General features: G+C 43.0%; 1 protein-coding gene across 10 annotated transcripts in view; it reads left to right on the top strand.

The window, feature by feature from the left end:
• The first annotated feature begins 3278 nt into the window (after positions 1–3278).
• AAK1 (AP2 associated kinase 1) overlaps positions 3279–25547 on the top strand; it is a 173904-nt gene continuing 151635 nt past the window's right edge. For 5 of the 10 annotated variants that reach the window (XM_044261299.1, XM_044261301.1, XM_044261302.1 and 2 more), the window contains exons 1-2: positions 3281–3441; positions 3730–4127. In XM_044261299.1, the coding sequence (XP_044117234.1) occupies positions 3965–4127 (163 nt within the window). In that variant the 5' untranslated portion in view covers positions 3281–3441; positions 3730–3964. Of the gene's footprint in view, positions 3442–3729; positions 4128–25547 lie in introns of all 10 variants that reach the window. The other 5 variants (XM_044261295.1, XM_044261296.1, XM_044261294.1 and 2 more) reach the window with 3 other exon arrangements.

The following is a 25547-nucleotide window of genomic DNA, read 5'->3' as shown; positions in this document are numbered from 1 at the left end:
AATCAAATTGCTCTCTTCTATGTCACATTTTAATTTGAAGTCAATAATTTGGCTTATTTAAGTACTGGTAAGAAGGGGCGCCTGGGTGGGTCAGTGGGTTAAGCCGCTGCTTTCAGCTCGGGTCATGGTCTCAGGGTCCTTGGGATCGAGTCCCGCATTGGGCTCTCTGCTCAGCAGGGAGCCTGCTTCCCTCTCTCTCTCTCTGCCTGCCTCTCCATCTACTTGTGATTTCTCTCTGTCAAATAAATAAATAAAATCTTAAAAAAAAAAGTACTGGTAAGGACACATACTATATATATTACTGGACTGAATGCTCAAAGAGATAAGTAGAAGACTGTTCGCTGACTTTGAGTACTTGAGGTGACAATATACAAGAAAAGTTGAATAAGAACGAGATGAAGGGTGGGACAAATTACACAGAGAGTAAGTGTGGTAGGAGTTTTGGGTTTATGGTGGCTGATCTGTGATTATTTTGCACTCAGGAACAAGAAAATTATTATATATTTTTTATTTTTATTTATTTGAGAGAGAGAGAATGAGAGAGAGCATGAGGAGGGTTGTAGGGAGAAGCAGATTCCTTGCCTAACAGGGAGCCTGAAGCAGGACTCAATCCTGGGACTCCAGGATCATGACCTGAGCCAAAGGCAAGTCGCTTAACCAACGGAGCCACCCAGGCGCCCCAAGAAAATTATTAAGAGTTGTAAGAGAGCACTGGTTTTATGGCTGAGAAAATAGGTTCAGAAACCTAAGGGGCTTAGGGCAGAGCAATGGAGTAGCAGAGATTTCCGTCTCCTGGCCCCCTACTGCTTGCAGATATGTTTTTAACGGTTTTCTAGTATTTTAATCAGTTTGTATTTGTTCTTTGTATTTGTTCTTTGAGAACCGCTGAGCAGTTCTCATTAACAAGTGGAGCAAAAACAGCTTTTGAGGTTGCGGGCAGAAGGGCACAGCTAGTTAAACACTGGGCTTTAAAGCCAAAGAGTCTGGGTTTAAGCGCTGTCTTTGCTAGTCACTATCTGTGTGACTTTGAGCAACTCATTTACCTCTATGCTTCAGAGCCCTCATCTAAAAAATGAGGTACAATTAATATTAGCTTATTTCATAGGGCTGTTATGAGGATCAAGTAATTACTATATGTAAATGATCAAAAACTGGAGCTTTGTCATTATAATTGTTATTAATTTCTGAAAGAATGGAAAGCAAGAAATCCAGTGTTCTAATGTTTTTTCTTTCTTTTGCTTCTTTATAAAGAAACCTCCTCAAAGCATCACGTGTATGCTTGTTAGCTGCCTTAATCCTATCAGATAAAAACAAGTTTTTGTTCCTCTGAAGTGAGACTTGGGATTTGCATAAGCCTGGCCTAGTCTGGTAACCGGAATGTCTAGAGAAGTAAAACCTGAGATTGGAACAGGTTCTGGGACCCAACAGAACCTCTTCAAAAAAATCAGTCAAGATCAATAGATGTAGATAAAGATGGAGGTCAATGAATCTAATTCCCAATGAACTTTCCCATCTATTTTCAGGTCTATTCCAAACTTCCTCAAGACAAAATCTAACCTTTTAAGGAAAGTGCAGAGAACATGCCTCTGTGGGCTTTCTTTGAGGGAATGTTCTGGCAGGTGCTGCATTCCACCCTGGAGGTGGCTGCATGAATTCGTGAACAGAGGTGACAACATTGACTCCCTCTGGAAGAAAAAATGCTGTCTCTACATTTTGAAGCTTAACTTACAAAGGCACTACTTGAAAAAAGGAGGGGGAGGGGAAAAAGGAGGAGGAGGAGGGTGGGGGAAGGGAAGGGGAGGAGGAGGAAAGGAGAAGGAAGAGAGGAGGACGGAAAAGAGGAAGGAGAAGCAGCAGTCTCCGCTCAGTTCAACATTCAGATTAGAGAAGGCAAGAACCATTTTTTTTTTCCCCTGGAGTACCTCTCCGTCCTCTCCTCAAATGCCTATTGAAAAAGTTCTGGGATGAATTACAAGCCAAGAGTGCTGTCGCAGAATTAGGCAGAGCGGGTGGAAGTGAGAAATAACCTATATTCGGGTGGTTAGAAAAATCATGGATTTTTTGGGAAGCGGGGGCAGGGATTTGGAACTACTTTCAGCATCATCCATTAGGAAATCTAGGGAAGGAGAAGGGTACTAACCGGCTTTCCAAATCTTCTAAATTTGGCAGATGAAAATCACGTTGTCCACCTAGTGGACTTGGGCACTCAGGCGATATCTGTATGTTAAGTATCAAGGAGGAAATCTTGAAGTGAAAAAGAAATAAAGAAGATCAGCCTTGGGTTCTTGTGTGAGGGAAGATCTGTGAAGGTCAGGCCCATCCATAGCATCAGCAAAGGTGGAAGAATTTAGCGTCACTGTCAGCAGCCCAGTCCCGAAGTTTGGGATCAGAGCCAGCGATTTGGATCTGCTGGTACCCTAGAATTTGCCCTGCACACATCCCCTTAAGTTTCTCGGTTTGAGTCTCGCCTGTCAATTCTCAGACGAAACACTGTCTTGTTAAGCTTTCTCACAGCGCCTAGCTCAGAGCTGACCGCTGAGCAGTTCTCATTAACAAGTGGAGCAAAAACAGCTTTTGAGGTTGCGGGCAGAAGGGCACAGATTTCACTTCGGGTTGGCGTTCGGGTGTGGCCTTGTACCAACTGCCAGTGAAATTCTCCCGATCACCCCGTCTTCCACTTTCTGCCCAGGTGACGTCGGTAAGCTCCGCAGGACAGGCTAGGGGCTAAGAGGTTAAGCCGCGTCCTTCAGGTGTCAGCCTCGATCCTTTTGGAAACAACAACCCCCAGAATCCCTTGTGCAGGGAGGTCAAGCCGCAAATAAGATGGCCTCAAAAGGGTGGAACATGCAGCAGTTTCCGAGTCCCTGGCAGTCTCTTTACCGGATGTGTTTAAATAACCGAATCCCCACAAATGCACCACCCCACTAACCACCTTAGAGGCCAAGGAGGCCACCGCAGCCACCTCGCTCGCTCATTCAGGGGCATCCTGGGAGTTGTAGTCCAGCCGCTGGGTTTCGCCGAACTACCTTTCCCATGGTGCCATGCGGGCCGGGCGATAAGAGTTCTTTTCCAAAACTCTTTCCACACTGAGACACCCCCCTCCCGGGTCCCCTTCTCTCCAACGACTCCTTTTCGTCTGTCGCGACTGAGCGGCAGCAACAGGAGGGCTTCGGCCCGTCGCCGCGCCGTCCCGAGAGGCACTTCCGGCGGCGGTTCACTTCCTGGTTGGGTGGATGGAGCCGGGCGGGAGCGCGCGCGGGGGAGGGGCGGCGGGTCAGTCTCCGCTGGGCGCTCTGGGGATCAGCTGGCGGGCGGGCGGGCGCCGAACGCTGCCCCGGCTTTCGCTGCAGCGCCGCCTCTTCTCCGCGTCGCAGGCCGGCCCGGCGGCCGTGACAATGTTGCAGGGCTGGTAGCTGGGAGCCAGCCGCCGAGCCGTCTCAAGTGGGTGCCGCGGGGATGCTGCCTTTTGGGGCGGCGGGGAGACCCGGGAGGAGGGGGAGGCAGTGCCCGGCTCGGTCGGCGCTGGCCGTGGCGGCCGAATCCTTCCTTTTTCCGAGCCGCGGGCACAGGGGTCCCGGGCTCTGCCGGGTTTTCAGCCCCAGGGTTTTTCTTGCTAGGTAAATGCACGGAGCGTTTCCCCGGGATGATGGCTTTCGCTCTCTCTAGGACTCAGCGGTTGAATTCGTAAGTGTGTTACTGATTCATCCTCTCTCTCTTCTGTCATCACAGGTTTAAACTTACACGAATCGCTCTCTTGAGGAGGAGGGGACCGCGGCGCGATTGACACGCATATTCCTATAGGCATCCTCCCTCAGCCCCCACCCCCACGGCCGGATTCGGGTGGCTCCTCTCCGAGCTGAAATCTGAGAAGAAATCCTTGGATCTCTTGTTTTCTTTAAAAAAAAAAAAAAAAAAAAAATCCAGAAACCGTCGGTATTTTGCTTTACTGCTTCCTATTCGCAAGATGAAGAAGTTTTTCGACTCCCGGCGAGAGCAGGGCGGCTCTGGCCTGGGCTCCGGCTCCAGCGGAGGTGGGGGCAGCACCTCGGGCCTGGGCAGTGGCTACATCGGAAGGGTCTTTGGCATTGGGCGACAGCAGGTCACTGTGGACGAGGTGTTGGCGGAAGGTATGGTGGGACTCTTTCAGTGTGCCATGAATTAAAATCTTATGCTGATGCAGCAAGACTGGTTTCTAGTTGTTCAGTGTATGAATGGGTTTTGACCAATTGACCCTCCCTTCCCCCTCTCCTTGCTCAGTGAATCATTGTCCTTGAGAAATTTAAAACTGAGATTTGGAAGTGACAGGCTTGTGGGGTGGAAGAACGTTGCTGGAAATTGTTTACCTCGGTGGCCTTTCATTTTATTTCTTTAAAAATTGGCAAGCCAATTCTTGTCTGCCTCACTGAATTATAAGGATCAGATGAGAAAACGTATGTGTGGAAGTGTAAAGCTTCATATCAAATGAGGGTGCTGGGCTTGTCATCTTTCTTAAACTTGAAATTGTGATGTGAGGGCTGAAGGGTGGAGGTGGAGTAGCTTTAAGAAGAGAGAGGGGTTTCTCCTTCTACCCAACTTTCCCACTCCCAGGAGCAGGCATTGGAGGAAGAGAGGATTTTCAGAGAATGGGAATATGTTTTTCTAAGAGCCAAGGCTCTTGGTGGATTTGACTAGTTTTGTTTCCTGACCGAACTATAATCAGGTCCCCAGGATGTAGCCAAGATAACAGAAATTACACGAGATGAATGTGGTTATTTTGAAACCGGTCTACTAGGCCCCTCTGCCTCCTGTTTTAGTTTTTATTTTTATTTTTTAGCCGAAAGAATTACTTGAGAGTGGCATCTGATTTTTGTTTTTCCTCAATTGTAAAAGATATTATTTAGATCTGCTGTGTAAATTCTCTCCATGTGTGTTCATTTGTGTATCTATAGATATGTAAATATATATTTTTATCCCCCAGGCTTTCTGGAAATCTTTGCATGTATCTTTTGGTAACCTTAACCTCGACCTTCATAATTATGCCAGACTCCTTACTTTTCACAGCCCATTGCCTGCCTTGTGTGCTTTTATTTTTAATAAAAGCAGCAGTTTCCTAGGGATGAAGCTATTCAAACTAATTGGATGGGGCCAACCTACTGTAGGTTGTGTTATTGCTGAGAGGGGATGGGGGCGGGGAAGGGAGAGGCTTCTGTTAGGTCAGCATGGTGGTTTTGGGGTGGACAGTTTATAAACTGGAGAAGGAGCCTTTTTGCAAGCTCAGGTTGAAGCAAAGGTCCTAACCTGGGCCTGGGAGATGCCTGTCATGGTGATTGTTGCAGGCATGTGGGTTGAGATGAAGCAGCAGCTGTGTTTGGCTCTCAGCTTGTCCAAGTACTGGGTTCAACTTGGGCCCATTTTTCTGGGGTTAGGGTGAAAGCCTTTACTTTAAAAACGCTTAACAAAAAAAAGATCTGACAATTAATGTCCTTGTGAAATTCTTGCTGTTTTCCATTCTCAGCACTGCTCTAGCTGGACTTAATCCGGGGCCTGAGTCACTGTCCCTCTGGATCTTTCCTTGTGGGCTTTGGTGCAGGATGGGAGATGATTCTGTGCCCGCTGCCAGATCTGCACCCTTGAGTCTGATCTGTGTCTTTCATCCCTGTGCCAAAGCCCTTAACTGCAGTGGGATGGAGAAATGGAGAAGTACGTGAGAAAGAAATCAGGAGGAATGAGGGGGCACAGAGCTCTTTCCTTCTCTTTGAATGGCTTCTGCTGACCCTATGGCCCAGGAGCATTTTGTTCAGCTGGAATATTGTCTCATTGTAGTTGGTGCTACCCTAAGCAGTGCCTGTTCTCAGAGACTGAATGATGGGGGAGAGAAAAGGCAAAGTTGGTCTTTGTTATCTCGGCTATCTTCCTCTTCCTTGGAATTCATCCCTGAGAACTGCACATCATGCATTGTGATGTTTTTATATGGAATTAAGGACTTGCAGCTCTGCATTTGTTTATTCATTTATCAAGCAGTCGTAGCATATTTATGATGTGCCAGGCACAGTGCTAGGCCCTGGGGATATGACGTAAAACTAGATGCTATAGTTTACAGACTATGCTGAGAGATGGAAAACAGCCTGTTAGAATAGAGTGATATGTGCTGTCGTGGAGACAAGCTTAGGGTGCAGTAGCCCCCAGTTTTAGAGATCCAAGAATTGCTTTCTGCAGGAAATGACTGACCAGAGAATGAGTAGGAGTTATGCAGGTGTGGAGATAGCATGGACCAAGACTCAGAGCAGCCGGAGAGAGTCTCCTGTAAAACTGGGTCTGGTGATACTGCTCTCTTTATATTCTTTGACTATAAGTGAGTTTGAATTTGTGGCTCTTAGAGGTATATAGCTATGTAGGAGCCTGTAAGCAAATTATTTATGTAGCATTTACTGAATAAAGGTACTACTACTAAATAAAGGTACTACTAAGTTCTGAGAGGCATAATAGGGAGATCTAAAGGGTGATGCCTGCCTTTAAGGAACTGCCAGTGCGTTTGGTAAGACGAAGGCACATATTCACATGTACAGTATACCATGGTTACCAGCACTGGCTCTATATAGTCAGGCAGATCGGGGTTCGAATTCTGCATCTGTCCTTTCCTAGCTGTGAAACCTTGGATAAGACATTTCAAATCTCTCCTGAATCTGTTTCCCTACGGCAGTGGTTCTTAGAGTGTGGAGTCCTGGATCAGGATCATCAGCATCATAGGGAAGCTCGTTAGAGATGCAAATTAGGCCTCACCCTATAAACCACAAGGGTGGGGCTTGAACAGATTTCTGGAGAGATTCTGATGCAAACTAAAGATCGAGAACCCCTCTCCTTTGGCTTGGTCACAAAGATTGAATGAGGCAATGAATGTGAATTATTTTTCAGGTGTTCAATGAGTGGTAGACATTATATGCCAGCAAGATTTTATCCTATATATAGTTAACGGGGAGTCAGGGGGAATGTGGAGGTTGGTTTGGCTATAGCAATCTGCAACAATTCTTTTCCCCATGGTGGGTGGACAGATTATTTTTCTGCAGAAGCCTCACTAGCTCCTTAAAGGGTCAACATATTTCGGGTGACCATGTTCCTTCCTGCGCCTTTTTCTCTTGGAGTCTTCAGGCATGGACCTAACCACCAGTCCCAGCCAGAGTTGTCCAAGGATGATGACAATTGTGCATTGAGTTGCCAGGGCAATGACCAGACGGTTTGGGGAGGTTTGAGTGCGTTTTAAACACAGACTCTTTAGCACCACATCCCATCTGTCATCCCTAATTCTCTAAAATGGGTATCAGTCTAAGCTTTATAGTGAGGAGTGCAAGAACACCGAGGGAGAGGTGCTGGAGTAAGACAGGAGAATGCGTGGGCTGCCATCCTCCATCAGTATCGGCTCTGCTTGCCTGCTTTCACTGACTGTTCACTGTTCACTGGGGCTTGTTTGGGGGAAATGAAGACTCTAGACCATGAGTTCAGGGGATACGGCTACTCCAGGCTGGGTATAGAGGTGGTATCTTCTCTAGCTTTCTCATGAGGATGCCACGATGACTTCCTAATCATGTCTGAGGTCATAGGTGTGTGATATCAAGGGAAGATTTGGTTAAGCTTCTGGAATGAGCTCAATGGGAAAATTGGAGCAATGCTCAGAGAAAGACTAAAGAGCTGTGCTTTTGTTATTTGTCCTTAGCTATATGAGGCCTTACGTCTAAGGTTTAAACAATAAGTGTTTGTTGAATACCTGCTGTGTCCAAGGCCTCTTTCCAGAACTGCATCAGTCCTATATAAGGTGGAGCACGTGTCCCATCAGAGTAGTTTCCTTACTTCCACTGAGGAAATCTAGGTTTAGACTTAATGAGAACTACTAAGTGAGTTTCTGTACTAGTAAACTTAAAAGTTTTTCTACCAACATCACAAGGTAGTGAGGTTTAAACATCTAAGACAAATACATATACATGTATGTATGTCTGTGTACACACACACGTAGCATATGATTACTTTGTGTTGGTATTGATATGCACATGTGTTCATTTAGTGAATGTTCGTTAGGCTTTCTTTGTGGCAGGCACTGCATTAGATTCCAGAATTACTAAGATGCATAGGACGTGGGCCTGGCTCCTAAGGAGCTCATAGACCAACAAATAACCCTAAGATCAGTGTCTAGCACTTGGCATGGCCCTTGGTGTATAGTAGATGATAAAAAGATGTCATGAGGTGATAAAGAGAAAGGGCCTGGGGGCCAGGGTTTATAGATGAAGTGTGGTTTGAACAGGAATGGAAATTGCCCAGCAGATGGTCCAGATGAGGGTTACCCAAGGCCTTCCCAGCAGAGAGAGTTAGAATATGCAAGTGTGTAGTGGTGAAACAGTATGTTAAGTTCAGAGATACTGACTAGCGGTATCGTCTGGGTTAGTACCAATATCCTTTCCAGAAAGAAGAAGCAAGGAAAGAAGGACATGGAATGGTAGAAGGGAATTCTTTTACGTTTGTTCCGTGGCTGTTGACTTGCTGCTCACTTTCTTTGGTAGCCCTGAGTCTTTCGAGTAACTACTGATTAGCTCTCAGCTTGCCCTTCTACCCTCTGTGCCTCAGCCCTATGCTAATTGTGGGGCAAGGGTGGGGGGGTAGTGTTGGGGGGCAGGGGAGCCGTCTGGAAGTTTCAGTGAGAGGCAAGCAGCTTGAAGGAGAAGCAGGTGAGGGAGTGGGATGACCAGTGTTACAGAAAGGAGTGGGTGGGGGAGAGAGTGAGGATGTGTGACCAGAGCAGAAGGTAGGTTGGAGAGAAAAAAAGAGGCAATAAGATTATGGAGAGCTTAAGTGCCAGGCAGAGAGGTTGGTTCTGAGCACCTGAGGTCTTCTCTGACGCAAACACCAATTTGATCCCTCCCACCTCAGATGTCTTTGCCTGCTGGGAAGTCTGGTTTTTTAGTGGCAACTGCAGATTTTCAGGGGGTGGCTTGTGAATGGTGTCTTCTTCCTGGCTTCGGGCACGATGACGGTTTTAGCTTTGCTAAATATAGCCAAATCTAGAATTCAGAAATGAAATCCAGAATAAGCAATTGCATGGTCAAAGCCTTGCCTTTGGTCTTTCTAACAAAGTCATACTCATTCAATGCAAGATGATGAAGAGAAACAGTTTCACGTGGGTTTTGAGTGGGAGGAGATAAGGGGAGGCGTCCACTTGTACCTGAGTAGCTAAAGCTGCATGTAGAGTACACAGGAAAAGCTTGATAAACATTAATCCAGGACCCGTGAGCCATGACTGCATCAGAGCAGTCATGGCAGTATTTGAAAGGTGACCCTCAGAGAGGGGCTCACACCACCAAGTACCTTCATTTTGTGCTCTTCAAAGGCTAAATGTTTTTCAAGCCTGCTTAAGAAATAACTGTGACATCTGCATCTGAAAGAGCCAAACAGTGGTAATAATAGAAATGGTATTGTCTATTGAAGTAGCATCTGGCACTGTGAAGTAGCAAAGAGTAGCCTTCAGTCTGCTTTTCTGGAGCTTTTTTTTTTTTTTTTTTTTTTTTTGGTATGGTGGAAGAAGCATTGCAGTCTAAACAGGGCGATCAGGGTTTGTTGGTCCATTCATTGCCGTATCCAGTAACCATTACTGAGCACTCACGATGTCCTGGACATCAGCCAGTGATAAATAAGACACTGCCTTGAGGCACTCCCAATGCCAGAACTTCAGATGCCAGAGCCAGTAGCTCTAAGTTTGGGAGTGGAAGGTTATAAAAGGGGAGGGCAACAGATCTGAGGCAGCAATTAATTCTGTGGGGTCAGGAGTAGTTAGGAAAGCTAAAGAAAGGTGTTATTTGAGGTAGACCTTCAAGAATAAGAATTTATTACTAGATGGACAAGGTTGAGAGAACATTCAAGGCAGAGAGAATACCATGGCCAAAGACAAAAAGCAGGAAAGTGCACTGCCTGCTGGGAGCTTTTTGTTTCGAGATAACATAATCTATCTACCAATGGTCCAGGGCTATGCTGTCCCGTGAAGTAGCCACAGCCACATATGGCTGTTTAAATTTAAGTTACCGAAATTAAAATTCAACTTTGATTCTGTAGGCACACTAGCCACTTTTAATTTGCTTAATAGCCACATGTGGTTAGGACCTACAATTTTGGACAGCACAGATAGAAAATAATTCATCATCATAAAAAGTTCTGTCGGTGTTGGTTTAGAGCAATGTTCGCTAAACTTTTTGCATGGAGTGGCACTGTCTAAATGGCATTATTTAGAGAAATAACGGAAGATTGGCTCCTGCCCTCTTGTTGACATAATGTGAGCAATGCACATGAAACAAAGGTACCCTCCAAAAGAGTGTGTGGTGTAGTCTCTCAGTTCTGAAGGTGTTGAGGGGAAGGAGACCAGTGAGGTCTCCTTTTCTCAGTTAAACATTTAATCCCTTTATTGGATGTATGCCTTTTTGTTTATACATTATGCGCATGTCCTGCTTTCATTAGCTAATATCTGAAGGCACAGTATATACTTAAAATGAAGTTCATCATTTATGATAAGAGATGCAAATGTGTATTTTAAGCTCTCTGGATAGGTTTTGGTGCATTTCTTGTCATATCTTGTTTCTATATCATAATGTGACTGATGAAAACTACACCAGGAAGGACGCCTGGGTGGCTCAGTAGGTTAAGCTTCTGCCTTCAGGTCAGGTGGGATGGAGCCCATCTGGCTCTCTGCTCAGCGGAGAGCCTGCTTCTCCCTTCCCTTCTGCCTGCTGCTGCCCTTGCTTGTGCATGTGCTCCCTTGCCTGCGCTCTCTCTATCAAATAAATAAATAAAATCTTAAAAGTACACCCAACAGAAATGAGGCACTGCCATATTTTTGTTGTTCGTGTATGCGGTCTTTAATCTAAGGTATCTTTGCAGGAATCTTTTTAAGCCCCTTGTTTGCTTTGTGAGGGTTAATTCATTTCAAACAAATGGGATCAGTAAATCTACTTAACCAAGCACATGAACTGTAGTACATTTCATTCCACGTCAGCCTGCGCTACGGAGCTTCCATGCTTTGCTTATTCCTTTAGATTCGTATGAGACCCAGGTTGACATAGAGACTGGATGGGAACACTAGTGTTGGGCCATCTAGTCAGTATTAATAAAGAGAAAGTCTTATTTTTTAAGATGATAATATAAGGGGAGAGTCTCATCCATATATTTGCCTTCCCCAGTGGACTGTTTTGTGTACCTCTCTTTGGAGACTACTGATCTAGATCAGTGATTCTCAACCAGGAGCAGTTACCTCCAGGTGACATTTAGTAATGTCTGGAGACATTTTTGATTGTGACAGGGTGGGAGGTAATACTGGCATCTAGGGGGTATAGGCCAAGGATGCTGCTAAGCATACCGAATAGCCCTCCCTCCCCACCACAACAAAGACTTCCCCAGCCCAAAATGTCAGTTGTGTCAAGGTGGCACAGACATGACGTGTTGACTGTTACTGGGGAAAGAGAGAGGAGTCAGGGATGGCTCAGAAGGGTCTCATCTGACTTTAGGCGAATCACTTGGTTTTTAAATTCATTTTCTCAGAATCGGTGAGCCAACAATCTTTCTGTTTAACCTATTATGGTTAAAAATCTTTATGTCATTTTCTATATAAAATGTCTCCTTCCAGAAGCGAACCAGTGAACTACAGGAGATAGAATGATAAGTCTTCGTAGGCTCTGGCTGAGGACGTTGTCACTGTACTCTACTGCTGACTGAACATGGAGTATGAACTTGAAACAATTCTCCTTGTATTCTCATTGCTCCTATCTGAGCAACCCAAAAGTATTGTGGAAGCATTTTCTGACTTGAATTGCTTATAGGAAGGTTCAGTTGGGACGAGTTATTAAAAATCAGAATGTTGAGGGTATGTGCTTTTGGGTAAATTGGAAGGGGAGATGAACCATGAGAGACTATGGACTCTGAAAAACAATCTGAGGGGTTTGCAGTGGCGGGGGGGTGGGAGGTTGGGGTACCAGGTGGTGGGTATTATAGAGGGCACAGCTTGCATGGAGCACTGGGTGTGGTGAAAAAATAATGAATACTGTTTTTCTGAAAATAAATAAATTGGAAAAAAATCAGAATGTTGTGAGAGAAGATGTTGATAATCCTTTGCATAAAGAATTTTCAGGAAGAGTCTAGCACTTGCAGTTAGGGATATTGGGTTCAAGTTCTTTGACTACTATCTGCTGGTGTGGCTTTGGGAACTCATTTAACCAGTGTGAGCCACTGGTTCCTCATTTGTAGTAACTGTCCTTCCTGCCTCTGTAGGGATGTTATGACCATGAAACGAGAGGGCGTAGTTATGTGTAATGCACAGCGCAGAAGAGACAACTTGGCCTGCCAGCCAGGAGCCACAAGGATAACTGAGCATCTACAGTATTTTCAGCTCTGTGATGCTGTGGCATACAGAGAAATAATGGAAGATTGGCTCTTGCCCTCTTTGTTCACATAATGTGAGCAATGCATATGAAACAAAGGCACCCTCCAAAAAGGTGTGTGGTGTAGTCTCTCAATTCTGGAGGTGTCGAGGGGAAGGAGACCAGTGAGGAAATGGTTAGGAAACACTGAGGGTGGATTGTTCTTAACAGAGTTTTCTCTGGAACCCCTTTGTCGAGTAACCTTGTTTTGGGGAACACGTCTAGTTCTGCACGTTTGCGTATGTTATATTCTTAGCAAAATTGAAGTGAGTATTGCAACATTTTTGGTTTCTTTTGAGGAACAAAATTGCCTACATAAATAAATCATGTGTTCTGTGCTTATACCCAAAGTAAAAAAAAAAAACCCAGTTCGGGCTGCAGCATTTTGTGCCTCCTCACCCCCCTTCCAGTATCTTTAGTATTGCTAGGCTGCTGTCTTTATTTTTAGTGTATTATGTATACTTTAAACAATCTCCGTTCTTCTTGTTGAGTTATGAACAATTGTTAGGGAAGAGGAGTCCTTCTGAGTGACGCTTTCACCTTGGCAGAGAGAGAATTCCTCAAGTCGGAACAAAGTTGAAAGAGTGAAAATCTGGAGTTTCACTCAGGACCTGCTGTGAGTGAATCAGCCTGAACTGGTCAGTTTTCTCCTTGGGTTATGAGTTATTCTTGGCAGACAGTGGATGGCAATGCCAGCAGAAGCTTTGTTATTCCTGATTCTGAAGAGCCGAGAGATAATTGGATGAAAGAGTTTATGGCATCCCTATATTATCATCATAGAAGGCCAAGCATAGCATTGATGTTAGATTATCATTTGTAATTATAATGATCGTAAATAATGATGCCTTTCATCTAGGACTTGAATCCTGGAAAAAGCAATATGATGCCGAATCATTTTGTTGCTGCCTGTTTTTGAGGATGCTTACAGCTATTGTACTGGGACCTTTAGGGTGAGAGAGAGATTATTGTCCCTCTGGTACAGAGCATGACTTTGAGAACAAAATAGAGACTATTAGCCTTCGGAACACGAAAAAAAAGAGGACTCTGGCCTCATCTGTTGGGCCTCTCTTGGAGGATTGGGGCTTGAGCAACATTTACAGAGGTGGCAAGTCTCCTGCTGTTCCCCCAACTCATCATTTTCCCTGGTCAGTGAATCTTGTTGGTTCAGGAAGTGCTGATTATCCTACTGGGTTGTTAGATTTGTTTAGTTTCCCTTGCTTTGCTCTGTTCCTCAGACCTTTGTTCTCTACCGTTTTTAGAAGCCTGCACATCTCAGTGGTGGGGATTTGGCAGTGCTGGGAGAAATAATTCCATCTGACCTTTTGGCTATGTATAATCTTGGTTTGAGCAGAAGGGGTAACTCAGCAGTGATTGAGGAAAACCTGCTATCTGTCCCCTGTGCCCCAGAAAAATGGAAGCACTGTGATGTTCTCCTTAGAAGACTTCTGAGGTTAGTCCCATGTGCAGTGGTTTAAAAGCATGGGGGTTGGAACTAGGCAACCCTTGGCCTGAATCCTAGACCTGTGATGTTGGTCAATGAAGATCCGGCTTCATTTATAAAATATGGATAATATTGTGGGTGGTTGTAAGGATTAGATGAAATTATGCAAAGTGCTTAGCATAATGCCTAGCATATAGTTGGTGGTCTGTAAATGGTAACTTAGTATGTGAGTGCATGAATTTTGTTTTTGTTTTTGTTTTTAAGATTTTATTTATTTATTTGACAGAGAGAGATCACAAGTAGGCAGAGAGAGAGAGAGGAGGAAGTAGGCTCCCTGCTGAGCAGAGAGCCCGACGCGGGGCTCGATCCCAGGACCCTGAGACCATGACCCGAGCCGAAGGCAGCGGCCTAACCCACTGAGCCACCCAGGCGCCCCATGAATTTTGTTTTTATCAGGCAATATTTGTTTTGCTGCGTGTATAACCTGGTAAAGTTAGTGTCTTGGAGAAATACATATATATACACACACATACATACACACATATATCTCTCAATCTCAAAAGTAGAAATGTGAGTTTTAAGTATCTTAGCTAGGGGCACCTGGGTGGCTCAGTCTTTAAGCATCTGCCTTCTGCTCAGGTCATGATCCCAGGGTTCTGGGACTGAGCCCCACATTGGGCTCCCTGCTCGGGGAGGAAGGAAGAAGCCTGCTTCTCCCTCTCCCACTCCCTCTGCTTGTGTTCTCTCTCTCGTTGTGTCTCTTTCTGGCAAATAAATAAAATCTTTTTTTAAAAAAAAAGTATTGGGGCACCTGGGTGGCTCAGTGGGTTGAGCCTCTGCCTTCGGCTCAGGTAATGATCTCAGAGTTGTGGGATTGAGCCCTGCATCGGGCTCTCTGCTCAGCAGGGAGCCTGCCTCCCTCTCTTTCTGCCTGTCTGCCTCTCTGCCTACTTGTGATCTCTCTCTCTGTGTCAAATAAATAAATAAAATCTTAAAAAAATAAGTATCTGAACTTTATAAAGGAACTCAAATTATTTAAATGAATGCTATACTCTGTAGATAGATAAAGATGAGGAATAAGGAGAAGAGAAGGAATCTCAAAGAAATATTGTGGTTTTGATTTTTTTTTTTTCTGCTTGAAAGCCACCTGTGTGTTGGAAAATTTCCCCAACCTTTCATGTTATTATTAGTATGAAGGGCCTCTTTGCCCCTGAGGAACGCCTGATCCCAGCTGCCTATCCAGCTTCAAATTCTTGTGCTCTAACACAAGTTATCTGCTTCATTCAGGCCTCTGCCCTCCTCCTCCCCCTTGTACCATGGATTTAGTTCTTTCCAGTGCTTTACCACAGTGCTCCCTCTACCTGGGATCCACTCCCCTGCCCTGCCCACCTACCTGAATCCTACCTAACCTCTGTACTTCACAGTCTGTCCTGTTGTCCTGTGGTTGTCATTCTTGTTGCCTTTGTTGGCGCTTTGGGTTCATAATCTCAAAGTTTTGTTTTCCTGTTTATCTGTTTCATTTGTAACTACTTTAAAGTGTTAGATAATCCTTAGGAAGCAGGATGTAAACTTTAGATTTATTTTGTATCCAGTTTAGGACTCTTACATTTGAACAATGCAACAGTACGTACTAGAGAATAAATTAACTGAAGAAATAATATAGTAAATCAATACTAATTCAGATTTACCGGATAGGCACTATAGGCCAAACGAATGTGAGATATACAGACCTCCCTATTCCTATCCCAGTAGTATAATAGATCTGAAGTGTTGACCTTATTACAATGATAAGAGCTACCAAATCTTGTAGGTTTTTGGCAAAGTTGAAAAATATCAAAAATTCAAAGCAAAGTAGAGCACCTTCCAGAAAATCTTGGAAATCTCTTTATTGATTATATTCAATTATGGGTACCCAATTCGATCAATCTCAAAAGTAGAGATGCAAAGATAAGTATCTTAACTACATAAAGGAACTCAAACTATTTGTCTATATTGTGAAGATGGAGAAGGTTAGGTCAAGTATCAAAAACTCAGAAGTAACTAAAATTTGTCTTTAAGCGAGGCATGCATTAATTTTCTAGCCTGTGGTGGTTGTTGGCCTGCAGTAAATTAGGACAGTGATTTTCAACTTATATTTAGGGTAGTGAGCATGGGAGCAAAGGACATGGGAAAGGAATATATAATTTGAAAAAGCACAGACTAACCCCAGGTCTAGCTAGGAAAAGAGGTACCCAAAGAGAAAGGGGAGTGGTGGTATACCCTCTTAAGAGGTATATTGTAGTCTTCACAAGTTGAGGGAAGGGAGGACAATGAGACTTAAGTTTATCAGAGAGAATATGGTTTTGTTTTGTTTTTGAAATATTTATTTATTTATTTAGAGAGAGAAACACCACAAGCAGGAAGGGCAAAGGGAGAGGGAGAGAGAGAATCTCAAGCAGACACCACCCTGAGTTTGGAGCCTGATGCAGGGCTCAACCCCAGACCCCAAAATCATGATCCGAGCTGAAACCAAGAGCTGGGTGTTTAACCGACTGTGCCACCCAGGTGCCTGAGAATCTTGTTTTTAAAATGTTCATAAATACAGCACAGCAGCTTGGTTATAAATTGAGTCTAGAGAGGTGGTACCTAAAATTGATCACTGTCTGTAGCTCTTAGAACATAGATAGGCACTTACTTCTCCCTGTTCTTGTTACTTTCAGAGAGAAGCAGTGAAAAGGGAGATCATCAGTAACTCTTGCCCAGTGGTTTGCCCTTTGAGTTCTGTGAGCTTGTTGAAAGATCAGATATTGGTGGCTCTCTGACCTATGATGAGAATTCACTTAAAAAAAAGTTAATTTGGGATAATGTAGACTTTCTCAGAAAATGAAATATTCTTCTTTTAAAAACATAGTTTTAGATTATTAATATGTTATGTTAGTAGTATAAAATGGGTCATTTAAATGGCTTATGCAGCAATTTTGGAGTGATTTTAAGGGGATATGATAGAATAATGCCCAAGTCTATATATTCAAGTTCTGGTTCAAGGGTTAGCTCATATGAACAAATAACTATACAAAGTAAGTGAAATAGATTGTGTAGTCTCTCTCAGTGATCTGGGACACACGACTTAACCTTCTGTGTGTTTTTCCTTGTGTAAATATGGAGATCACTGGGTAGTCTCAGGGATATCTTCTAACTAGAAGACATGATTTTTAAGTTCTGTAGTCTCTTGAGATTCTTTGAAAGGGACAGTGGCATGGGTTGGTTAGGTTGGGGTGTTATATAGACTTGTGTAGCTGGGACTAAGACAACATTCCTGAGATGGGTTGTTAACCTTGGCTTATGTATGAGCTGCACTGGGAAGTGGCATTATTAGTGGCGGCAAAAGATTCCATTCCTTTTCCATTTACCCTCTTCCCTATCTCTCCTTTAAACTTGAAAAATTGATGTTGGTAATTAGATGTTGGAGGTGAGAGGAAGCTAGGTTGAAGCTTGGGCATCTGGCTTAAGTGACTGGGTTGATAATGGTGTTAACAAAATGAAGAAAGAACAGTGTGTGAGGGAAAGAGAATGACTTTAGTTTGGGACTTTTTAGCGTAAAGCACCAGTGAAAATCCTACGGTTTAGGACACTGGAGGATAGGACTGGCCGGGATTTTAGAGAAAGGTTTGGTGACTGTTGTCCTGTAACCACATGATACTAATGAAAAGTGAAATGGAATGAGATCTCACAGGGAGCCCATGTGGAAGAGAGAAGCGGACTATGGGTAGGTAGAGGAAGAAAGAGAAGCACACCTGGAGTAAAATCCAAATTCCTCACTCTGACCTGCAAACCCCTTTGAAGGCTTCTCTCTCTCTCCACCAAAATCCAATCCTCCGTGCTCTTCAGCCACAGCGATTCCCCTTCATCTCTGTCGAGCACTGAATGTTGTTTCCTCTTTGGTATCTTAGGCGTGGCTGGTTCTTTTGCCTGGAATGTCTTTTTTTTTTTAAAGATAAGAAGAAATGAAGGACGCTAGGAAAAAAAAAGAACAAAGGAAATGCAAAGGAAGGAAGGAAATAAAGTGAGAGGGAAGGAAGGGGGTAGGTACTTGGATAGAAAAATATATTAAAATCTATTTTTAAAGTTAAGTAATTTTTTTTTGAAGTATAACATAATTACAGTGTTATATTAGTTTCAGGTGTACAACATTGTGATTCAACAATTCTGTACATTACTAAGTGCTCATCACAGTAAGTGTAGTTACCACCTATCACCAAGTATATTATTGGCTATATTTTCTATGCTGTACTTCTCATCTTTGTGATTTATTTATTTTATAACTGGAAGTTTGTACCTCTTGATCCCCTTTATCTATTTAAACCCCCCCCCCCCCCCGCCCACCACCTGCCTGGCAACTACCAGCTTGCTCTTTGTATTTAAGAGTCTGTTTTTTGTTTGTTTCTTTGTTCATTTGTTTTGTTTTTCAGATTCCGCTTATAAGTGAGATCAGGTGGTATTTGTCTTTCTCTGTCTGACTTATTTCACTTAGCATAATACCCTCTAGGTCCATCTGTGTTGCTGCAAATGTTGTTGCATTTTTTCTGTGGTGGAATCATACTACATTTTATATATATACCACATCTTTATCCATTTATCTGTTGATGGATCTTAGGGTTGCTTCCGCATCTTAGCTGTTATAAATAAGGTTGCGATGAATAGGGGTGCGTATATCTTTTTGAACTATTATTTTTGTTTTCTTTGAGTAAATACCTACTAGTGGAATTACCGGATCATAGGGCATTTCTTTTTTTAATTTTTTGAGGACCGTCCATTCTATTTTCCACAGTGGCTGCACCAATTTACATTCCTGCCAACCGTGCACAAAGGTTTCTTTTTCTCCATATCCTCGCCAGCATTTGTTATTTGTTATTTTTTTATTATTATTTTAGCCATTCTGACAGGTATAAGATAATTTCTCATTGTGGTTTTGTTTTGACTTGCATTTTCCTGATGATTAGTGATGTTGAGCTTTTTTTTTTTTTTTAAGTACCTTTTCATGTGTTTCTTGGCCATCTGTGTGTTGTCTTTGGAAAAATGTTTACTCAGGTCCTCTGCTCATTCTTTTACTTGGATTTGGGGTCTTTTGGTGTTGAGTTATAGAAGATCTTTATATATTTTGGATATTAACTCCTTAGCAGATACATCATTTGCAAATATCTTCTCTAATTTAGTAGGTTGTCTTTTCGTTTTGTACAAAACAACACAAAAGCTTTTTATTTTGGTGTAGTCCCAATAGTTTTTGCTTGTGTTTCCCTTGCCTTAGGAGACTTATCTAGAAAAAATATTGCTGCAACTGATGTCAAAGAAATTACTGCCCATGTTTTCTTCTAGGAGTTTTATGGTTTCAGGTCTCATAATTAGGTCTTTAATGCCTGCAGTGTTCTTCTTCCTGATCTCTCCATGGCTGACTTCTTGTCATTCAGACCTCACTTAAATCTTACCTCAGAGAGACCTTCCTTCACCAACCAATATAAGGAACTTACCATGTTTTATTTTGCCAGGTAGCATGTATCAACTGATTTCTTGCTTATTGTTTATCTCCCTCCCCAGGAATATCACCTTCGTGAAAGCAGAGACCTTGACTTACTTATTCATTGTGTATCCCCAGTGCCCTGTGTAGTGTCTAGCACATCTGAGGGGCTCAGGGACAACCACTTGAAGGAATGAATGAGCAGATGAGGGAGGCAAAATGATTGGAGATACAGATGTAGAACCAGGAGATACTAAGTGATGGAAATGAATTCTAAGTAGATTTAAAGGAGGAAAGTGTAGATACTTTGGGGTGTTAGAAATCAGAAAGGTCATGATAAGAATGAAAGGGTGTTTCTTGGCTTTGGAAATATGGAGATTACTTATGAGCTTTGTTAGAGCAGTTTAAGTGGAGCAGTGGTGTGGAGTGGAGTCAGAAAGCGGTGATATGAGTGAATGGAAAGTCAGTTGGATGCTGAGTCACAGAGGGATTCATTATTTTTAATGGTGGAAGAGCATCTTGAGTACGTTAAACAGGGAAGAAATAGCCAGTAGTAAGGAAGGGGTTGGGAATACAGTACAGGGGAAATTATTGATGGAATAGGACCGAGGAGTTGGTGACAGGTCATGGATAGAATCCTAAACTCAGGTGCAGGAGAGGACTTCGGACAAGAGAAAAGGCACTTCGTTCACTGACCTGGAAGGACACAGGAGAAAGAATGGGTACAGAAGATAGAAATTGATAGGGTTTGACAGGTTGAGGGAGTTCTTGCTTCATGGCTTTTGTTTGTTTTTTCTCCCCCCCCCACCCCTCCTGGCTTTTGTTTTCTAGCGAATGCTATGGGATGGAAGTTGAATTGGGGTTTATAGAGAGTAAGGAGGATGGGGAGAAATTCCTAAAGTTTTTGAAGAAAAGGGCCGACAGGCTGAATAGAAGAGTGGCCTGATCATTTGGAAAGCCCATTTGAGATGACTCATCATGGGAAGACAGAGCATGTCTGGTGACCACCATGCTCAGAACATGTCTGGTGACCACCATGCCCTATACTGTGGACACCTTACTTCCCCTCCCTGTCCATCCGGGTTCTTGTTTGTAAAACAAGGATGACATGATGGTGACATTACTTTCCAAGTCTGACACCTCACCATTCTTTTATTTCTCAAATGCATTGTTATTAGGTCTTTTAGGATCTTTGCTTGCTTGATATGGGTAAGACCATTTGCTCCTGAATAAACTGCTCCTGGCTTACACTGCTTACAGAATTTTATGTTTGTGCCTTATTGTGTTTTCTGGTTCCTTTCTTTGGAGACTGTCCCTCCTCACTTCTCGCTGCTATCCATGTGCCTTCCTGAATTAGTGCCTCTCTAATTTGTCGTTTTTAATCTGCAGTGGACCCGGAAACCAGATGACTAAGCCTATTAGAACCGCGTGCACCAGTGAAGAGGCTGTGAGTGAGAGTTGGAGGGTCCTGTCTGTGATTAAACTACAGGTGCTGCTGAGCATGGGCTTTGTCTCCCGTTGGCACAGAAATTAGTTTTTATGCCTCATGTTCCAGAAAGGTTGAGTTCTGAAGAGATAAACGAGTTACCATTTGATAGTTCTTATTAATTAAATGTGCTTAGAAGCATTTGTCTGAAAAGTTGAGTATCAGTGCTGTAGGGACTTAACCTATTTCCATTTTCCTTCTCACTTTCTATCCCTTCTCGTCCTGTCTCCCAGCTTCCCTCCTCAAACACACAAGGCCCTTCTCCACACTTTAAGTGTAAAGCAGTGTTCTAGGCACTGTTACAATACTATCTCAGTCTTTCAGTTACCATTTATTTGAAACCACAGAGAAGTTTCCAGGATTATAACTCACTGTTCAATGCTGTGTATGTTTGTATCTCAGTAAGGGCCCTGCTGTAGACTCTCTACTGGTGTTTGGTGTTGGGGGCTGGAAGACTTGAAACAATGAAATGAATGCCAGTTCCGTGTATGACTTGTAGTTGATATGGAAGAAAACAATCATGATGTCATAAAATACATTTAAAATTTTTTAAATTTAAGTAATTTCTGCACCCCATGTGAGGCTCGAACTCATAACTCTAAGATCAAGAGTCGCATCCTCTTCCAACTGAGCCAGGCAGACATCCCTCATAAAATATTTTTTTATACAGGTTACTCTGTGGAGATAGTAGAATAATTAGAAGAGAAAATTAGACAAAGAGAGAAAATAGGGGGGCACCCAGCTGTCTCAGTTGGTGGAGCCTGTGACTCTTGGTCTTTGGGTTGCAAGTTTGAGCCCCACATGGGGTGTAGAGATTAGTTAAAAAAAAAAAAGTCTTTAGTAAAAAAGAAAATATTATTCAAAATCCTGTCGTTCACCATTGTTAATGTTTTGGTGTGCCTTCCAGACTTGTGTATTTTTATAAGAAAAAGGATTTATTGCACATCATCCTCTGTAATCTGCTTTCTCACTTAGCAGTATACCCTAACTATCTTTTTGTGTTAAATGTCTGCATCATCAGTTTTAGTCCATTGTGTGGATGTGTTGTGATTTATTTAGCCAGTCTCCTATTAGACATTTAGGTTATTTATAGCTATTATGAAACAACCACAACGAGTATTTTTCAAACCTTCGGGTACTTGTTCTATCACTTCCTTAGAATAAATTTCTAAAAGTGAAATGGTTGGATCAAACGATATGCATATTTTAACTTTTGATATGTATTATAAAATAACCTCCAGAAAGATTAAACCAATACATACTTTCATAAGAAGTGTATCTTTTTTTTTTACTTTAAGATTTATTTATTTATTTGACAGAGAGAGTGCACTGGGTATGGGGGGCATGGCGAGGGATAGGAGGAGGGACGGAGAGGATCTCAAGCAGACTTGCTGCTGAGCGAGGAGCCTGACCCTGAGAGCATGACTGAGCCAAAATCAGGACTCAGTTGCTTAACTCACTGAGCCATCCAGGTGCCTCAGAAGTGTGGTTGGACATATTCTCTTTGTTTCTTTCCGTCTGTATGTATGTCTTTTTATCTGTCCTTTATATTTCTTCTGTGGTGCTTTTTTTTCTTTCTTTTTTTTTTTTTTAATGTTTCTTTGCTCATATTCCTATTAGAGTGTTCATCTTCCTTAACAATTTGCAGAAGTTCTTCACATATTTAAAATGTTAACCCTTTCACACACAGACACATCTACATTGTAGCCTTTCCCCCCTGTTTTGTCATTTACTTTCTGTTAAAGTTGGGTTTTGGAGATATTTTTAATTCTTGTGCAATCAAATATGTCAGTCTTTCCCTTTATGATTTCGGTCTGAGGTTATGCTTGGAAAGGCCTGAGGAGAAATACAGGGCCTAGATCTCAGAGACCCTGTGAGTCTCATCTTCTGAGCAATAGGGAGTCCATTGAGAGTTTTAGGAGGGGATGCCATGATCAGATTTACAGAGATTTGTGGAGAATGCCCGGAAGGAGCTGAGTGTAGAGCCCCTGGGAGGTTGTTGCCATGATTCAGGTTAAAGGCAGAGAGGGTCTAAGTGGCAGAACACTAACAGGAACAGAGAAGAATGCAGACAAATATTTAGGAGTTTCATATAGTCAGGACTTGGTGCTTGATTGGATTTAGAGGTTGAAAGAGAGATGTGGAACCAAGAGTGATTCCAGGCTTCTAGTTTGAGTGCCTGGGTACATGAGAGAGAAGTGCCATTAGCTGAGCTGTATTATTCAGGAAGAGAGGGAGGGTGGAAAGAGGGAAGATACAGGTTTAATGAGGAAGATGATGGGTTTGATATGATCAGTTTGCACTGTATTTGGGTGTGTTTGGGTTTTCTGCTGTTCTGTAACAAACTACCTACAACCCCAGGGGCTTAAAACCACAACAGTTATAATTTCTTATGATTCTGTAGGTTGATGGGGACTTAGCTGAGCTTCTCCTGGGGCTTCTGCTCATCTAATTTAGGGTGTGTTAAAATTGTCTTTACTCCTACTACTCTATGATATACCTGAATTCAGAACATCCCAGCATGGACTCGGACATCCCCTCCCCGCTTCCTCCCTCCCCCCCTTTCTTTCTTTCTTTCTTTCTCTCTCTCTTTCTCTCTTTCTTTCTTTTGAGAGGGGCTGAGGGAGAGAGAATCCCAAGCAGACTCCATGCCTAGCGCCAAGCCTGATACAGGGCTTGATCCCACAACCCTGAGATCATGACCTGAGCAGAAATCAGGAGTTGGACACTCAATCGGCTGAGCTCCCCAGGCCCCCAGTACATCACATTTCTAACACCATGCTGTATCCTTTACAGGAATATATTAGAGAAATATAAGAAACCCTATGGATTTTATATGTAGAGCTCTGGTGTTTTTCACACTCTGGGGGATGCACCACAGTGAGAACTAGGTGAAGGTGTGCCTTTTACCAGTTCTGCTTGCTTATTCATTTCTGGTAAAGTGTGATAAGTGCTTTGGTGAACTTGGGCAAATCATTTTTAAGAAGGAGTACCTAGGGAAGTTGAATATTAAGAAATTGATTTGTTTGGAGTTGTCCATGTGGAGATTCTTGTACTCAGGTTTGAAAAGCCAAGAGTCAGAAGATCAATGGGCTGAGAATAGAATTGAGGTTTAGGAAGATTTAAATGACAGCTTGGTAAGGAAAGTCCTTTAAGGAGACAGAAAAAATATCCAGAGAGCTTTGGAGAATTGTAGACTGCAGTGTCTTGCACACTTGGAACCCTATAGACATAAGAAATCAGAGTCTGGAAGAGGATTCGATGCCCCAGACTGGTCAGGTAGGATAAAGACTGGAGAATATCTTCTGGTTTGGAGAGAGGTATTTCATTGGCCCCCACAAAATCACTACTACTTCAGAAGAGTAGTGAATTGATGGTGGGGGCCCCAAAGGTTGCACTATTTCTTCAAAAATGTGAATAAGAAAAGAAAAGGACAGATTGTATGGTAGCTTGATCAGGAGATGTTTGATTATGTGATTAGGCTAATAGGAAGGCACCAGGAGGCAGAGGGGAGAGAGAGAAGTTAAAAGTAAAGGCAGTTGCCTATTCGAATGAGGTTCCAGAAGAGTCTGGAGGAGATGACATCTTCATTTTTTTAAATTTCAACTCTATCCTTTCAGTAACTCAGATCAAAAACATTTCCTCCCGTGAGCCATTGGTCCTTTCACATTCCCAGGCCCCAAACCTTTTTCTTCTCATCTAGCTAGTCAGGAGACTCTGTTTGCCATTTACAGTATATCCCCAAACCCAACCACTTCTAATTTCCTCACCTGCTGTCTCCCTGGGTCAAGGGTCAGGGGCCTGGATTACAGAAGCTACTTCTTCACGGGGCTCTACTTCTCCCTGAGTGCCTCAATCTAATCTCCTCAGTGTGGCCAGAATGATCCTTTAAAATGCAAATCATTTCACGTGACTCCTCAACTTAGAAAGATGCTAGTGACTGCCCATCTCACTGAAAGTAAAACTACAAATCGTGAGGTGGCTCTAGAAAGTGCTTTTCTCTACCCCATGGTCACTTCCCCTCTCCTGTTTTACTACTCTCCTCTTTGGTTATTGCACTGTCTACCCTGGCCTCCTCGTAGCTCTAGCTCATAGCTGGTTAAAGCAGGGTAAATTCATGCCCCTGCCTCTGGGTTTTTGAACTCATTGTTCCTTCTACCTACAGGAGTCTTCCTCTGGGTAGCCCCAAAGCTTGTTCTCCCTCACCTGTTTTGCTTAAATTCTACTTTCTCAGAGAGTACTTCTTTGACTATTCCATTAAAAAATTATAACTTTCCATTTCCCCCAGCTCTCCTTATTCCTTTTCCCTGTCTATTTGCTCTATAATTTACTTATTTATTTGTTGATTGTCTCCCTTCATTAGAATATAAGCTTCATGAGCTTTTTTGTTTTGTTCACAAGCTGTCACAGGATGGGCTTGGTAAAGATTTATTGATTAAATTGGTGAATGAATGAATGGGATTAAGGCTGGTCCTCGGAAAAGGAGGAGGACATTTCATTCTCAGAGTCAGGAGCGGGGGTAAATGAATCAGCATGGACGTAATTCAGTTTGTAGTGGAAAGGCTGGGGTTGGGTGGAGGAGATGGGAATTTGAATGTAGTCATGACAGATGCCCTCACTTTTCTGGAATAAGGAGGCAAGGCTGTCTGCTGAGGGTAGTGGTGAGTATGGGGCTGAGGTGACTTCTGAGGATTTAGGTTAGTCATTAAG

The sequence above is a fragment of the Neovison vison genome, chromosome 8 (assembly GCF_020171115.1).
Source record: "Neovison vison isolate M4711 chromosome 8, ASM_NN_V1, whole genome shotgun sequence".
NCBI lineage: Eukaryota > Metazoa > Chordata > Mammalia > Carnivora > Mustelidae > Neogale > Neogale vison.
This window is presented reverse-complemented; position numbering and strand designations above follow the sequence as displayed.